The sequence below is a fragment of the Watersipora subatra genome, chromosome 2 (genome assembly GCF_963576615.1).
Source record: "Watersipora subatra chromosome 2, tzWatSuba1.1, whole genome shotgun sequence".
Taxonomy (NCBI): Eukaryota; Metazoa; Bryozoa; class Gymnolaemata; order Cheilostomatida; family Watersiporidae; genus Watersipora; species Watersipora subatra.
In genome coordinates, this window is record NC_088709.1 from 38760980 (window position 1) to 38779672 (window position 18693).

Genomic DNA, 18693 nt, shown 5'->3' on the forward strand with positions numbered 1-18693 from the left:
GTATGATGTGTAAGGGCAGCTGTTATACGATGGGGTAAAGTATGTGATGTGTTGAGACAGGCAATTAAAATTTTGAAAAACTCAAAATCATTTGTTTTATGATATTTGAATTAGCAATACGGATTGCAAGAAAATCATAGCCGTGGTTAGAAGAGAGAACATAGACCTTGTAGGTAGAGAAAACAAACTGCAAATATTAAACTGATCGACATGCTGTTTTCATCCATCGGAAAACAACTTAATCTTTCGCTTTGCTAATACAACAGTTAGTTTTCCTAGAAGTCAACCCAGATGCTCATCCTTCCATGAAAAGTTATAGTACACATCCATTTACCAGACTTCATCAAACTCCTTGACTTCCTGTTTGATCGGATCAATACTGCTTTCGGCAAAGCCCTGATACATAATGGGACGATCGTGCACAAAATGCGCCATGCCTGGCGACAGCGCCCAATGATACTGCTGCCATCTTACAAACTTAACACTCTCCTCATTGATCTCTTTCCATATAGATTGGAAACCAAGCTTCTTGGTTCGCTTTATGAACCCATGCAGCTTTTGGAGTGCTGTAGGAAAGGGAGTCACTCCAAGATCAATCTTGTATTTACGCATCAATGCACTGTAAAAGAAGTATAAGAGTAAAGCGACGCACAGAAGCTTCTTGCTGTTAGAGAGTTTGCAGTACTAGAGTGACAGGAAGAGTAAATAAGTAATTCTATGGGAAAAAAATACACTTGTGTAAAGTGAACCCTTCACAAAGTTAGTTCGTTTCAGGATCTGCTTCATGTTTTGCTTCTGCACCTGTTTTGTTCGAGGGTTAGCATGTTGAAACAATAACGATTGATATTTTTCCTGCACCCAGATGGTAACTAGTGTGCACATGATGCTAGGTGGTGCCCAGTGCACATGTGACCATCTTCGAACTTGTAGCCAGCTAACTTGTGAATTGGAGCTGCGTGCCAAGGGTGGATGACTCCCATTAAAAAGACTGGCTGCTTACCATGAAATATAACTAGAGATGTAATTGCTGTTCTCTATCAATCAGTGATCTTTTTTCTCCATTTTTAAGGTTTTATGCTGTGTTTACCTCTGTGCAATCTGTACTAGCAGATATTAGTTATAAAATGAACCAGTCATCGCAGAATCACCCGACATGTTAATGATTGGATAAATACTTACGGTAGGATGGCTTTCAGCTGTACTGCACCTGGTATGTAACCTGCAAACATCTGATAATAATGTGGCCAGTCAAGGCCATCCAGGTGTGTTGGGTTCTGTCTAGTTGCGTGTTTCACAAACCTCCTGATCAACTGCAAAGAGATATTGGTGAATTCTTGGTGAATCGTTCAAAGAATTTAGCCAATACAAAGAATTGACTTATTAGAGTGAAAATAATAATCCAACAATCTTAGTCCACCTTATTTTTATATAATCCATTTATGTTTCATCACTTCACCTGTACAACTATTTGAGCAAAAGCATCAATGTTCTCTTACTGGCCTGAAATGTTACTAAACCATTAGATAGTCAGACATGTACTCAGTTACAAGGTGGATATGTGAAACATGAAGGATGGCTACCTTTGGAGGGGGCCTGATAGGACTTATCAGTCGCAGTTTCCCTTCACTGTCAAAGTGTTTCAGCTGGCTTTCCCAATACATGTGCAAATATTTGCCATGCAAATAGCCAATCTTATTAGCTATTTCATTCCATGGCACGTTATTTACCAGCTCTCGGCTGAAATCCGTATCAGGATATCGAGTTTGCATTTCCTGTAAGAGTTGAGCTCTCATTATGCAGCTTTGATACATACCACTCATTACATAACCTTGTATCTACCACTCATTACATAACCTTGTATCTACCACTCATTACATAACCTTGTATCTACCACTCATTACATAACCTTGTATCTACCACTCATTACATAACCTTGTATCTACCACTCATTACATAACCTTGTATCTACCACTCATTACATAACCTTGTATCTACCACTCATTACATAACCTTGTATCTACCACTCATTACATAACCTTGTATCTACCACTCATTGCATAACCTTGTATCTACCACTCATTGCATAACCTAGTATCTTCCACTCATTACATAACATAAATAGCAGTTTTCTACATTGTTCATATAGCGCATACCCTAGGACACTTATGTATTCGCGGCATCTAACTTTCGCGTTTTCGCGGTGTAATCCTCTCGCGAAAATTTAATGAGCGAAACTAAACTATCATAACGAACGAGCGAAAACGCGAAGTTAAATAGCTTTGTTCGTTGATATCCACAATAAAATCGTAATATTAGAAATGCAGGCAACTTTCGTCTGTGGTTAGGATAAATGGGAAATTTCTGGTAAACTCATTATAGCTAATACACCAACTGAGCAGCATGGCAAAGCAATATCAGTTTGGTCACCGAATTTGTAACTGATGAGGATGAAAGTCTGGTAGGTGAAGTCGTAAAATTGAAGAATAATTATTGCAGTGATGAATTTTATTACTATCCAAAAACAATATCAACCCTCATCAGGTCCAAAAACATTTATCTCTTTCACTGCCAATCATGTACAAATTCGTTACCGGCCTAGTGCCAGCCATTTTACCGAAATTGCCGATATTGCTTCATTATATGTATACAGTATTTTTCAAGTTCTACTTTAATTATCTGTATAATCACGAAAATCTAAATTGTCTGTTATGTCATCAACAACTAATTACCTGTTTTATGACTCGCGCGGGGTAGTTAATGAACTCACAGAAAAATGTTCGTTTTTAGATTAGAAATTCTCAAACAAAAGTTTAAAATTGCTTCGTTGTTTTAGGCTGATTTTATAGAGAAATCTTCGGACAACACAGTCAATTTTATAAAACACTTAAAGACCGTGGGTTATGTGGTCAACAAATAATAAAATCAGGTTACTAGACAATTGCTGAGAAAGTCAGAAAATGCGTTTATGTCAGTGGCCCCTAGAAAACGCATAAATGCGTTTATGGCAGCGTAAGGGTTATACAGTTTTGGTTGTGAAGTTGGTTGTTACCTATCTATTTTCTTCTTCTTGGGATTCGAGTGTGAAAGTCACAGCGGGAGGGACCTAGACGTCATTGATAGTCTAAGAAACAAATGGCAGCAAGTGATCAAATTGAATTGTCGATCTCACCCACACATTTCAACCTGTGGTTTACAAATACGAACTATTCCCAAATTGAATTTTTTTCTTATTAGTGAACCGGACCTGAGGAATTTAATGTTTTTTCCACTGCATTTATTTTCACACCACTATATTTTCGCACTCATCAGAGCCGCGAAATTAAGTTGCAGCGAAATTTTACTCTGTGTGCTACTCACGAAACTAAATACTAGCGAAATATAAGTGTCCTAGGGTATGATTATGCTATCAATTGCAGAGTTATTTACAATTCTCTGGTTGGTGAATGAATTACAGAGTACACCTATTGAAATATATCTCTAACAAATAACAGTCTTAACGTGAGCAGAGATCTTACAACAAAATAACTTCACTTGAAAAGGTTTGACTTTACAAAATTCTCTTTTTGACAAAAGATGTTTTCAGTCTAAAAATAAAAAGGGGGTCTAACACCTGTTTTATCGTTATACAGCAGACCCACACTAGACGACGTTAAGTCACCTTGGTGTTGGATCGTAAGGTGAACCATTGGATAGAGAGATATAGAAACCCATAGTAATTATCTAATGCAAACACCCCTGGTAAAAAATGTCAAAGTATTATATATTAAAAATTAGTAATAAATTGAGTTTCACATCGTAAGGAGAAAAAACCATAAAACAGGAACATCGTAACCCGGGGGTGCACTGCACCTACTTAATATTTCTACACTCCTATATTCATGTGATTGCATTCCGAAGCACTAGATGAACAACATGGAGATATACTATAACGTAAAGGATACTTGCAGGTAGATTATCACCATATAGTGTGAGGCAAACAACCACATACTGCATATCCAGGCGTGTTGCAACCAACTACAGTCAAACCACAATATATGATCACCTCTATCAAATTTTCGACATTCATTGTAAAGGTTCAGCGAATGTTTGCTGTAACACAAAAGGTAAATTTCAACATACAGGACTTTTCAGTAATGTGTAGGCTACACCATGACTAGACGCACAGCATAGTCACACCGTCTAAACTCAAATGCTAAGAATGTAGGCGAGACAATGGGTAGGCACAGATGGTGATCACACGGAGCTTATCACCTTGGCAAGCTTCTTGCTCTGTTTTCTGGTCGGTGGATTTCTGGTATAACCCTCATGTAGGAAGAAGTTTCTGTGGGCAGATTGGACAGAGACAACAGACCTGTAATGTTAGGATCATCCAGAGCCTATTTATATGGAAAGTTGGTCAGTGGTCAAAGTGGGTAGTTGATAAAGCCTTCACATGCTAAGAAGGTTAAAACTCTCTGTGTATAGACATGTTTGTATAGACAGATAAATGAGAATAGAAACCACAACAAAATCGCTTGGATATAAATATTTACAACGGAACTGTTTAAAGACACTTGATAAAAAGTTTAATAAAGTACATTGCAAACATAATTTGTAGAACAACTGAACTGGCAGTAAATGTTTAAGAATATATATAATAAGAAAATATGAATATACTTGATATTAAACCAGGGATAACAACAAGTAAACATATGGATATACTTGATATTAAACCAGGAATAACAACAAGTAAACATATGAATATACTTGATACTAAACCAGGTATAACAACAAGTAAACATATGAATATACTTGATATTAAACCAGGGATAACAACAAGTAAACATATGGATATACTTGATATTAAACCAGGTATAACAACAAGTAAACATATGGATATACAGTCAAACATGGATAACTCGTCCACGGATAGCTCGAACACATGGTTAATTCGAACATTTTCTTTGGTCCGTTACCACGCAATGATAAATTGCTATAGATAACTCGAACTCAACACTGTTAATTCGAACTGTTTTTTTGCCCAACGGCTACCGAAACGGTTGTTATCGCTTTAGAAAATCACTTTATTCAAAGCCATAGAGGTAAACTTCATCTTTTCGTAATTCATAAGCGTCGTTATTACCTCCATCGGCAAAATATTTTTGTCAACGACTTTTCTAAATTTTTGGTGAAATTTGATTTATACTGCTATAAGATGAATAGCACGGGCTAGCCGGGTCACGGGCGCAAGGATTTTCGCCACGCACATACAAAACAAAAATCGCATGTTGTTTTTGTATGTGCGTGGCGAAAATCCTTGAGTGCGTGACCCGGCTAGCCCGTGATGAATAGTTTTCCGACGTTGATTCCGCGTTGAATCAACGTCGGAATGTTGAATGTTTAAAACGTCTTAAAAATTGTTGTAATTAAACGTATACGTTGTCTGAGCTACAAAAAACTATTCATCGTTTGACCTAACCACAGAATACGTGTGTACATTCAATAAGTATCTATTAAAAAAGCGTGAGTGATATAGAATATACCGTAAAACCTCGTAAAACTTCTAATTGAACTGCCTCGGAGTGGTGCTCTTAACGAATCCCAGGTAAAGTAAGGTAATCTTTGCATAAACTTCAAGAAAAACCGCAAAATTGACCGTGGGTAAAACCCCAAAAGAAAAAAATGTTTTTTCTTTTGAGCATTTCAACGACGATCAAGTTTTGCCAATGTCAATCTAAAAAACGTCCTGGCAATAACATCACCTCAAACAACAAACCAATCTCAAGTGATAGAAAACTCTCTATACTTTTTGATAAAAACGTTTTAAACTTTACATTAGAAGCATTTAATTTGAAACAAGCCATTTGTGCTTTTGATTTATATTATAGTTTGTATATGTACATGTATCTACTAATAAATAGGTAAATATATGGACTTGTGACAGTGCTCTGATAACTTGAACGCTCTGATAATTCGAACACTTTTGCTCGGTCCCGTGAGGTTCGAGTTATCCATGTTTGACTGTACTTTATATTAAACCAGGTATAACAACAAGTAAACATATAAATATACTTGATATTAAACCAGGTATAACAACGAGTAAACATATGAATATACTTGATATTAAACCAGGTATAGCAACAAGTGAACATATGGATATACTTGATACTAAACCAGGGATAAATAAGTAAACATATGGATATACTTACCACTAAAGAAACTCTTCAATAAAGTTAACTGGCATATCAAGCTGATAATTTAAGTATGAATTTTCATAACGAATGGCAATTAATTAGCAGAGGGAAAACGTGATACCTGCCCATCTCTTGGGATATGATTTTCCAGCGCCTTCCATGGCGGTCTACAAGTGACTTGAGCAAATGCAGGTCTTCCACAGAATACTCTTGGCCATTTGACACGGCCAATGGGTCAAGAGTGCTGAATATGTGTGTCGATATAGCTTTTGCTTCACGAAATAAACCGGTAGACAAAACCCGTAGAAAGCTAAGCTCCTTTTTCAACCTAAACAGGCAATCATATCATTAGCTAAACACTAAACCAGGTGAGTACTCTTTCTGTTATATTCCCAGACAATCTTATAATTTTCTACTAATATGCCTCTTGATACATCTTTTAGCAACTGTCTGCAAATTTAAAGTTAAACAATCTTCTGTGAAACAGCTCGACACCTCAAATTCATTTACAATATTCAGTATGTTTGGGTAATGCAATTGGAAGACTCACCAACTGCTAATAACATGATATACATGTATGTATAGCTAACTGCAAAGGCTATAAATTTAAATGAATTAAATTGTACGAAAAGAAAAAACTTATGGGAAGAGAGGAGGGGTGATTTTATGTTAGAATAGTAAAAAAAAAATATGTTCTTGCTAATAATTCTGTTTACTAAATGTTATATCATGAATTGCTTTGGTAAGTAAAGTTGCTACATTTCAATTCATTACTTTATGTAAAGATTTACCTGTTGACTTCGTAGGCACGACCTTTGTCATCAGATGGCACAATAAAATCCACTGGGTCTCCAATCACACCTACATTCTCTTCAACAAACCTTTCAAAATTTTCATTTAGTAATCTCTTTTCTTGAATAGTCCATCTGCCGTAGCGAATCTGAAGTCCACGACTAATAAATGTCTGTGCGATCAAATCAGCAGACTCTGCAATAAGTGTGCAAGGCAGGTGTTGGTGTCATTACATGCATTAAATTTTTTGTTGCTAGAAGTATAACTAACATGATAAAATAAGTATAAATACTTCAGAAATAAAAAAATGCTTAAACTAAACTGCAGCATGGACACTACAAACCTTTGTGTAAATACAGAGCATTATCTGACTACAATGTCAGCAATTATTACACTCAGAAATATAACTTACTTCTTCCCCAATTTTCACATCAACGACTGACGAAAATCGTTGATTTCAAGTATTTAAGCCTGTTGTGATTTAAAACCAAAATTTTAATTACTTCGTCCACTCTGTCCACTCTGTCATCTCGGTTAAATCGCAAATTAAAAACTATTCACGCAATGACTTTGAAATACTTGTAAATCAAAGCCCAAAACTTGCCTAGCTACAAATTTTATGAAAGATACTTCTAGCTTAAATATTTGATATGGTCTGCAAATAGTTGATATGTTATGTCTCTTCTGGATAGCAGGACTATAGCAAATTTAAAGGCCCCTACACAAAACTTGTCACTTTAAATCGCAAAAAAGTATTTTGACGTTTTTTACGACTGCAAGCCAATCTGTATGATGACCGGACAATTAATGTCTAGTATCTATGCAACGTAAAGTCAACACAAGGATTGTGCAACAATGAAAACATATGAGCTCTATAAGAAAATCAGTTGTTTAACGAGCTGTTTAATACAAACTTGTTAAGTCGCTAGTCCAAACGCACGAAAAGACTTGATGAATAATGACTTGTGATTCTTTAAAAATATGTTATCATTGAAATTTTCTGTTAAAGAAATTTTCTGTCATATTTGAACTAAAATAAAAAATAAAACCGTGACTACCGATCACAGCCTAAAACCATATATATATATACAAAAATCTCTGTGTTTGTCATTTTGTTGGTTCTTTCATCAGTTATACCTGTCTAGTTATAGCGATTGAAATCTAGCAATGAAAAATCTGCTTACAGAGGATTTGATGATTTAACCCACTACACTACAATCGTTCAACTAAAAATGGATAAATATCAGTGACTTATCAGTGGATGAATATGATTACACGTACACTAATCACATTACATATTAATTATATTGGTTAAAATACTCAGACTTTACACATTTGGGGTTATTAACTAGCATGGTTGATAGTTACACGTAACGATTATTAGGTTAGCTTAAAATACTGCCATGTTGTAGTAAAGATTTAGACTACTAGCTTACTAATAACTCAAACTCATTAGGAAGTTATTTTATTACTCGTGCAACGCCGGGCACTCAGCTAATAATTTCATAGGCAATTGGATGCAGTGAAACGTTTTTGTTACAAGATGGCTAATCTAATCTAAAAGATGACTAAATCATTATGTGCTTTGTTTGCCACAAAAAGAAATAAGCAGAAAAACTTGAGCCATACAAAATGAAGATGATTGTTAACTCCACTATCATTTCCTTACAAACCATCAAAAGATTATATACTATAAAACGTGATTACCAAAAAAATAAAACAAGCCAGCTTACAGCTTACAATAATAACAGTACAGAAGCATAAAATATAGAAATATGGTATGATTTGCTAAAGATATATTACTATACATTAAGCACATACTGCCGTTAATGCGTTGGTCGTGAGCCAAAGCCGCTATGGCGTCGTGATAGGTCTCTAACAGATGTTCTTGTTTCGACATAGATATGTGTAATTGAAAATTATTTGTCTGAAAGGTTGATTCACCAGTGGCGACACATGAAATAGCATGCGTTCCGATGCTGCTGTTGTTCTACAGAAAGAGTAGGTTGGCCGGAAGTCACAGCAAACCGAGCAACATGATTAAATGGGCTCGGCTAAGGCTGTAAGACAATACACTACAAGCTCTGGAACTTTTGGCAAATGCTTGTTGTCTGAGTAATTGTCCCGACAAAAAGGAGTAGAAAACTCCAAATTAGTTGATTGTTTTGTGTAAACTTCTCATCTTAGAATTTTCAATTTTAGAATTTTCAATTAGATCAAAATTGCAATATAGTTCTGAGGATTTCTTTGACTGCATGTGCATTACGAAATATTTATATACACATATATATATATACATGTGTATAAATACCGGTATATCTGTATACGGTATCTGTATATACATGTATATCTGTATATACATGTAATATATGTGTACAGTACTAGTACCCTGGCAGTCCAGTATGCCATAGAAAGTAGTCATACCTAATAACTATGTGCACAAGTATTCCGAAATGCAGAGAGGTGGTTGAGTGGTACAGATGGTAGTGTGCCAGGCTGCTAAGCTGAATGTGCTAGTTTGAATTTTGTGCAAGGTAATTTTTTCTCGATATTCAACCATGGTTTTAAACAGAGTGACATGACTCTTATTACAGTATCAGTGAATAAAGATTATGTTGAAGCCCTTGATTGGCCGATCTGCTATTGATGAGATAATTACAGTAGCGACTGAGAGCTAGCCTGAAATAGCATAGAGATTTATTATTAGCTCTGAAAAGAGGATACGCAGTCATAGCTAAATATATTCATATTCACAATATTGACACATCTTAGGTTATTCGCATGATCGAATTGAGTAGCTGATATCAGTGCCTAAAAGAGGCAAGACAACTACTAAATTGAGAGCTAAGTATCTATTCCTAAACGGATAAATCTTGTTAAATTTTTAGACTTCTATATTAATAAATCATACACACATTTGCTGGATTAAAGTAGATAAGTGATTACTGAATGAAAGTGTTCTTTTGCGTGATAAAGGGAACTACCTTACCAGTTCCTAACCTATTTTATTTGTGATGTGAAACGATTGGTCAGAAGAGTAACCATTATAATGAACTTTAGAGCCGAAATAAAACATTTTTCGCACTTTATTTTATATAATTTTTTTATACTCAAAATTGTATTATATTAAATATTAATATTATATTTTATTATTGTATGTTAGTTTTTCACGTGAAAAAGTGAGTTTGCCATATGAAAAACATTAAAGTTACATGTACTTGCCGAATTTCACCTGATTGCTGTAACAATGGAACCACATACTGATGACGAGGAACCTGACTAGCGCATCAAACCGCTCAATGATGTCCACCACCAACAAGTATCTGAGATTAGTCATCCTACCAGACATACGTATGGTGGTGCAAAGGTGACCTAACAGGCAATACGGAATCACTAATCTCGCTAGTGCAGAGCAAGTGCTCCCAACTAGGCAAATCCATACCCAAATCTATCACACTTGGTCAGATCTATCGCAACTGTATTTCATTCGTAGTCAGAAACGATATGTGCATGTTTGATTTATATCATTACTACTGAATGCCCGGCTTTGCACGAATAATAAAAAATGTTTTTACACAGAAAATTTATTTTTAAGCAACATATACAACATCTTACCATTCTTATGTTTAAATGAAGGCGTTTGTTTGATTGATGTGTGCATATAACCATACACATTTATAGTATACACAATTCCAATATTTGAGAGCTCGAGGCATAACTAAAACAAGTTGTTAAAAACATTTCTTACTTCTTACGCTACGTGTTTGCTCAAGATTGATTCGCTTATAAACCGTGACAAGTAATGTAACTGTCGTCGGCTAAGTTTCTTTACTCAATGAATTTGAGTAACTTAAGCTAGTAACTTGACTCTAGTGACTTAAGCTAGTAACTTGAGCTAGTCTAAACCTTAACTATAGTAAGAGTCGTATCCGTCTGTTTGACGCCAGCGTTAGAAAAAAAGATTGCGCCTCACAGAAATTAAACCTGTACATGTGAGAAATTCAAGGATGCAAAGCCAAGCGCACTACCACTAAGCTACCGTCTAACAGGTACAACAATTCTAGTGGGACTATAAGACAAGGTGTGACTATGAGGTCTGGAGCCAACATGAACTTATCCAGTTTGCTATTATTAGTTGAGTCAATTACCTGGGTACTCATCTTGGCTTGTAGGTAAAGATACAATTTAAAATTAAATTACAATTTGTCTATAAGTTTTATGCCAGTTTGAAGGCTACTAGAGGAGTGATAGTCTGTTTACAAATTGTCCAAGTTTACTGTTGCAGAATAGCCAGTAGGCCTTAGGAGCACCAGCGCATGGCAGCTTGTCAAACAACGTGCGCTTTGGTGTGCTCATGTAGAATGCATATGTCAATATTATTCTTTATTATAGCTGCTCTATGTGCAATGCATTGGCATCAGTTTAAAATATATGATCAAGTTTTCATACAGCTAAATCGTATTGAACATTATTTTTCCAAAGGGCACTTTAGTAGAGTGATGTCAGTACAACTCCTTGTGCCATTTTCAGCTTCAAGTAAAACAGATGGATTAAAGCCTTTCAGCAACGAAGAATTCTGCATATGAAGCAACAGGAAAACAAGACCTATCCGCGAGCACAAGCGCAATGTCATTGATCGCCAAGGCCATTTCTATGACACGGGCATAAAGAGCGTGCATCACAAAGGGGAGTCGCTTCCAAACAGCAACACTGAATCATGATAGAATGAGAGCAATATGGTCCACTCTATGAGGCTTTGCAGTGCCATATGGGGGTGAGTATGGTGCCATATGGGGGTGAGTCGCTACGCTATCACAGTATGGAAACTTAGTGCATGTGGTAAATATTTTGATAGACTTAGTCAGCGAAATGAGCTGCCTTCCCTAAAGCCTGGTTCTCAAATCGAATGCGAGACCCCGGCAGTAATCTCGCGCAGCAAAACACTTGCCGGGCTAGGCTCGACGGCTAATTTTCACATAAAGCCGCGTCGCTGGTGATCGCATAAAAATGGCCGCTAGCCATGTCGTCCTGAAAGTGCTGATCTTCACCTGTACAGTGCATTTTGGAGAGATTTTGCCTGCGGCTCTGCGTGAAAGTTGAACAGTACTGAGCTCTTGCGTTGACCGCCGGCAACTACCAGCTGTACTCAGCGCATAGGTTCACATTTAATCGCTGATAGCCCTGCGGTACTGTCCGTCGGTGCTTGCGGCATATATGGGAACCAAGCTTTAGCCACAGCTAAATCAACTACCTGGGTTTCTCAGGGTCGCGAGAATGCAAATGTGAAGCTGCTTTTACAAAGCCTAGCTCTCTCAGCAGAAGAACGTGGGTGGTCTTAGAAGCAGAAGCTTATAAAGTTGTATTAGTGTATCTCGCTCTGGTTGTAAACACCCACTTCTTTAATGCTGCAAATAGAACCCATTTATCTATCTATTTTTTAATCTAGCTGTAAATAGATCTCCAGGAGCCCCTGATGAAGTGATATCATTCCTGGAGCAGATATCTGAAACTTGACCCAAGGTAAAAATATTCAGGCCTCCCCTCAGCTCCTCGCAGTGTCACTTAAACAACGCAATCAAAGAAGGCAAAGCAATCATTTCCTTCTACAAACGAAAGAAGAAACATTAAATGCTACGGTTTTTGTGAGACCAGGCAGTAACAGGCTTAGAGTTGCTGTTGGTGAAACCAGGCAGTAACAGGCTTAAAGTTGCTGTTGGTGAAACAAGGCAGTAACAGGCTTAGAGTTGCTGTTGGTGAAACAAGGCAGTAACAGGCTTAGAGTTACTGTTGGTGAAACCAGGCAGTAACAGGCTTAGAGTTGCTGTTGGTGAAACAAGGCAGTAACAGAACTAGAGTTGCTGTTGGTGAGACAATGCGGTGACAGACTTAGAGTTACTGTTGGTGAGACAGTGCAGTAACAGGCTTAGAGTTGCTGTTGGTGAGACCAGGCAGTAACAGGCTTAGAGTTGCTGTTGGTGAAACCAGGCAGTAACAGGCTTAGAGTTGCTGTTGGTGAAACAAGGCAGTAACAGAACTAGAGTTGCTGTTGGTGAGACAATGCGGTGACAGACTTAGAGTTACTGTTGGTGAGACAATGCAGTAACAGGCTTAGAGTTGCTGTTGGTGAAACAAGGCAGTAACAGGCTTAGAGTTGCTGTTGGTGAAACAAGGCAGTAACAGAACTAGAGTTGCTGTTGGTGAGACAATGCGGTGACAGACTTAGAGTTATTGTTGGTGAGACAATGCAGTAACAGGCTTAGAGTTGCTGTTGGTGAAACAAGGCAGTAACAGGCTTAGAGTTGCTGTTGGTGAAACAAGGCAGTAACAGAACTAGAGTTGCTGTTGGTGAAACAAGGCAGTAACAGAACTAGAGTTGCTGTTGGTGAGACAATGCGGTGACAGACTTAGAGTTACTGTTAGTGAGACAATGTAGTAACAGACTTAGAGTTGCTGTTGGTGAAACAAGGCAGTAACATACTTAAAGAGTTGTAGATTTTTCTACATTGCAACTGTCTGGCTCCTATGGCTAATTATGATTGAATACAAACAGTGTGTGCCAGCTTTAGAGGCTGTTGAAATGGCCAGGTGTACTTAGTGACTGCTGATAACCCCTCATACGTCATGAGATCAAATATCACAGGCTGCATGAGGTTAAATAACACAGTCTGCGCTGATACCAGAAACAGAGTTTCGTTGTTGTTAGTTTGCTGAAAAAAGTCCTGTCTGCAGATCTATTCTTTCTGAGTAATAATATTTTCAAGTCAAGTCAGGATATATTTGAACGAGTTCTAATAGACTGAACACAACGTAAAGCACAGAGGTTAGCACAACACCGGGGCACTAGCGTAATAGTTATCATTGTCTTACAACGTTTAAAACTTTTGTTGGATCTTTTTTAAATTGTTTTTTAGTGTCATGTGATCTCCTTCTAACAATGGTTTACAGAAGCTTAGAAAATGATAGCATAGGTTTTATAATGTTGAATGTACGGTTAGAGCAAGCGTTTTAGCACACCTCTGGCTGACAGCAGAGATTAATGGTTCTATGAATGAGTTCTGTATTACACTCAACTTCAGCAGTCTACATACATGTAGTCGCATGTTTATAGCTACACTATGAACAAAAAAATTGACAGAATTAATTACTTGTTTCTAAGCAATTGATGGTAACCTAAGCTAATTCCAATCAGAGTGGGATTGTTAGTTGCCGTAGTCAGAAAACTCTCTCATCGCAAATACGCCCCAACAGAAAAGATGGCCGAAATGCGGAGTGTTTCCGCTGATATGGTTGATACATTTTACCTCTTGTACTGTTTGTAGGATATTTTCAATACAAATCTATTAGGATATGTTGTCTTGCTGAACATGACAATGGCTTCAGCCCGCTAGTATTTGCAATATTTTTAAATTCGCAGTCAAGTCTCTTTACTTAGTTTAGTGGCTAGCAATCTATTCATATTGGAATTCATAGTACAAACAGTAGAAGAACCTCTATTGTTAAAATTACGAAGTAATTTACTTAATATTTAAACTAAAATGTTTCTACCATCCAAGCTGAAAACTGCGTTGGCCATAGTTACCAAGTTTTCTCGTACCCTTCATCGATTGTTGATATTTCTAGAGAGCTAAAGACAACGAGCTTTAAATTGTGTTTTTAAAAATTTATAAACTTTAATTTTGCTAACAAGTTATGAAAATATAAAAGTGAAATCTTTTAATTTGCTCAACGCAATGAACAAATCATGCAAACTTTCTCAGTTTTCCTGCAGAAGTGTTACAACATTTTTTAACAATATTAGCAGATAAATCCAGCATTTACGGAGTCACTTCCATAAAATGAAATTCACAGTTGGTTTGCTTTTGAACTTTATTCATAAATCACATCAGATTTAAAATGTGAATCGCAAACAGTTCCACACGGACACATGGACACACGGACACTATTCTGTTTCTCTTTTATTTGCCTTCAAAATCCCTTTCAGTTTCAACTAATATAAATACTAATCACTGGATATAGTTGACCCTGTTTGATGGAACAAGATAGAGGGGGAAGAGCCGTCTTCCCTTTCTATACTGTAGTGTACAGTGTACAGTGTACAGTGTACAAAAGGTAAGTAAGATCTTCCCCTTTTGTACAGTCTAAGAAACTTCTAGAAGTATCTTGAAGAATCTCAAATAGATAATTTACTAACGGTAGATGGCACTGAGGTTTGAAGAGGTAGCTGATTTGCATTTGGTTAGAGCATTAGTGTAATAAGCTGAGCAGCATGGGTTCAAACTCCATATCAGGTAATATTTTTATTATTTCATTACAAAATCACATTTAGCGTCATTTTCGTAAAAAACCGGTATTTTTAGTTTTGACGGTCGTTAGGGGCGGTGATCCTGAAATTATTTTGTGCCTGAAACCGGGAGAGTATTCAAAAAACCACACGGGAATTTTTAAACAGATTGTTTTCCTAGAAATTAGTTTCTATAGAGGACAAACAAACAGACAAACGAAAAAAAATTATATATAAAATATCATAATGCTGAATATCGTTTGACACTGAGGCCCCTGTGAGACAGTCCTTACTAGGCTATAATCAAACATCACTGTTCACGTGTTCATAAGTTCGTGTCACGTTGAGAGTATGTAGCTAAATATAGCAGTACAGCTATCAAGTGTATCTGGGACCTACATGTAGTTCCAACATCCATCAATTACTCAACTAGTGGCGGTCTCGTGTGCCGTGAGAGACCATCATGTGTATTAAGTATCTCCACAACTTGCTGGGCAGTGCAGCAAGTTGTGGAGTGGTGCAGTTGGTGGTGTGCCTGTTACCAAGCTGAATATCCTGGTTCAATTCCTGTGTGATGCTGTCGTTTTTCTATCGTTATTGGAGTGACTTGGGACAGATGGACAGACATGGCTTTTATAGTAGAGATTATCGTATACACAAAGAGATTGACTAGCCAGACATTGACTTGTAACATTGCTCTAGAAGCAAAGTACAGATCGAGTCGTTTTCTTAAGTAGGGAGAAAATTGTTTCTACCTGCTCCATATTCAACTGTTTGTTCTGTAGTCTCATTCCTTACTACATATAATATGTACTAATATGTAATAACATATAATAACTAACAAATATTATCAATGACTAGTACACTGGCAATCCCGTGCGTCGTGAGAGATTGTCATGTGTAATAACTATGGGCACAGTTATTCCAAAATGCAGGGAGGTGGTTGAGTGGTACAGATGGTAGCACACTTGGCTTGGGATTCAAATAGCTGGGTTTAATTTCTGTGTGATGGAACCGTTTTCTTAACACTTTTGGTGAGGCTTCGAACAGGCAGACAAACAGACAGACTGACCGACACGGCTTTTATTATAGTAAAAATTACAAAAGTTTTGAACAATTTGTCTCTCTGTTAGCGTGCAAGTAAGAGAGAGAAAGTTCCAAGGGCGTACTGTGTCTATATCTACGTTCTAAAAAACTAACCTTTGAAGAACTCGACTCAGTTATTTGATCAGATAAGTTAGTCAAATATTACTCAAGAGCAATGAAGCACTGAGGCTCCTATCAGGGTAATAAACTCATCGCCCTGCAATTCCTGTAAGTTTGATACTGGAAACTAACGATATATTGTGACAAGACCACTCTGGTCCTCTCTAAATTTAATAATGATTCAGGGCTGGTATGGATGCGCTGACTTAAACCTGCTGACACAAAGTAGGATTTTATAAAACTGACTTGTGTGTAATATAGGATTTCAACAAGAAGCTATTGTAGCCAATCCATAGCAAGGTAAGTGTGATACGGTTATGTGATATGAACACAAACGTAAACACTAACAAGCTTGTACTTTAAAAATATAGGAATCTTTACTAATTTAACATTCAAAGCGAGTCTAACTAACGCACTCCTGTATTCACTAGATTACGGACTGTAATAGTGAGTAGGATTTTATCGATACTAGTACTCAGGTAGTCCGGTGTGAGACCGTGCGAGTCTGCAAGAGATTGTCAGGAGTGTCAATAAATTACAGAGAACCAGTACGTGCACAATAATTCTAGAGCATGGTTGGTGAATGATTAGTACAGAAATTATCATGTCGGCCTACCAAGCCGATAGTCATGGGTTCACATCTCGTATAGTGCAATTTATTTTTCGCAACATGCAACTGCGCTTTGGGCAGGTGAACATGGTTATTGCTACAGTAAAGATTTGCTAGATAACTTTAAGATAATGAAGAAAAAGCAATAGTAATTACAGGTAATGTCTGGTCATGTGACAGGAGGAAAGTTATCATAATTCATAGTCGTGTGACAGCACATTTAATTAAAACATTTCCTGCAGACAATTAAACCCTCGGTTTGACTTCCAACTTTCAGCAAAATGGCTAAGAGCTTATTTGTCTCTGTATTTGTCTTTTGACTTGTATTGGATCTCTGGTACATGTACAACAAAAAGTACACTTTAGTATAGTTCTGTTCTGTTTCACACACTTTCCCAGCAGTGGTTTTGATGCTGAAAGATAGGTAACTATTGTTTGCTATCTGTCAATGTTCAATGAAACACTTAGCTATGTGTCAATGTCCAATAGCATGCCTAGCTATCTGTCAATATCTACAGCTAAACTTGGCTATCTGTCAATATTTACTGCTATACTTGGCTATCTGTCAGTATCTACTACTACGCTTGACTATTTACACTTGACTGTATACATGTCTATGATAATGGTGTGATAGAGATATGCATGTCTATGAAAATGATGTGATAGAGATATACATGTCTATGATAATGAAGTGATAGAGATGTCCATGTCTATGATAATGAAGTGATAGAGATATCCATGTCTATGATAATGATGTGATAGAGATATCTATATACGGTATATGATAATGGTGGGATAGAGATATACATGTCTATGATAATGCTGTGATAGGGGTATACATGTCTATGATAATGGTGTGATAGAGATATACATGTCTATGAGAATGATGTGATAGAGATATACATGTCTATGATAATGATGTGATAGAGATATACATGTCTATGATAATGCTGTGATAGAGATATACATGTCTATGATAATGATGTGATAGAGATATACATGTCTATGATAATGATGTGATAGAGATATACATGTCTATGATAATGCTGTGATAGAGATATACATGTACATGTCTGCGATAAGGATGTGATAGAGATATACATGTCTATGATAATGATGTGATAGAGATATCAACATACTTGTGTGAGAAACATAGGCTAAAGATATCAGAGAGATTTGTAGAAAGATATAGAGAGAATAAAGTGTGTGTTTCCTGTATTGATTAGACGCCTAATGCATATGTACTCCTTACAAAATTTCTATTTTTTTGCTTGTTTACGATCCAACTGTGTCATACAAAACATACTACTTATGCTCTCTTTGTTCATGATATGCCTTTAGTAGCTGATTTGAGATTGCAAAATTTTAGACAAACCACCATCAAAAAGTCTGCAAAAATGTTTTTAAAAAAATAAAAAATACTATCAGAATGATAAATTAATGTTATTGATGTACATGTACTAATGAATGTTAAAGAGCTTCTTCAAATGTCTTCAAACACCCTCGATCAAAGCTATGTCATCAGTCACTCATCACACCAAGTGGATCAAAGCTTCAACTCCTATGTCATCAGTCAATCATCACACCAAGTGGATCAAAGCTTCAACTCCTATGTCATCAGTCACTCATCA

General features: G+C 36.7%; 1 protein-coding gene across 1 annotated transcript; it reads right to left on the reverse strand.

Moving 5' to 3' along the window:
• Window positions 1–27: 27 nt before the first annotated feature.
• On the reverse strand, window positions 28–8948 carry LOC137386897 (uncharacterized). The gene is made up of 7 exons (XM_068073101.1): window positions 8787–8948; window positions 6965–7160; window positions 6295–6501; window positions 4252–4351; window positions 1581–1772; window positions 1180–1310; window positions 28–619 (listed from the first exon to the last, which is right to left on the reverse strand). The coding sequence occupies exons 1-7, from the start codon at window positions 8863–8865 to the stop codon at window positions 331–333; spliced, it is 1194 nt and encodes a 397-aa protein (XP_067929202.1). The 5' UTR covers window positions 8866–8948; the 3' UTR covers window positions 28–330.
• Between the last annotated feature and the right edge of the window lie 9745 nt (window positions 8949–18693).

Excerpts from the sequence above, each read along its gene's own strand:
- LOC137386897 (XM_068073101.1), bottom strand. The coding sequence starts at position 8,865 with ATGTCGAAACAAGAACATCTGTTAGAGACCTATCACGACGCCATAGCG. Across the intron at positions 1,311-1,580 it reads CTATCAGGCCCCCTCCAAAG|TTGATCAGGAGGTTTGTGAA; the intron begins GTAGCCATCCTT and ends ATCTCTTTGCAG. Across the intron at positions 620-1,179 it reads CAGCTGAAAGCCATCCTACC|TGCATTGATGCGTAAATACA; the intron begins GTAAGTATTTAT and ends CTTCTTTTACAG.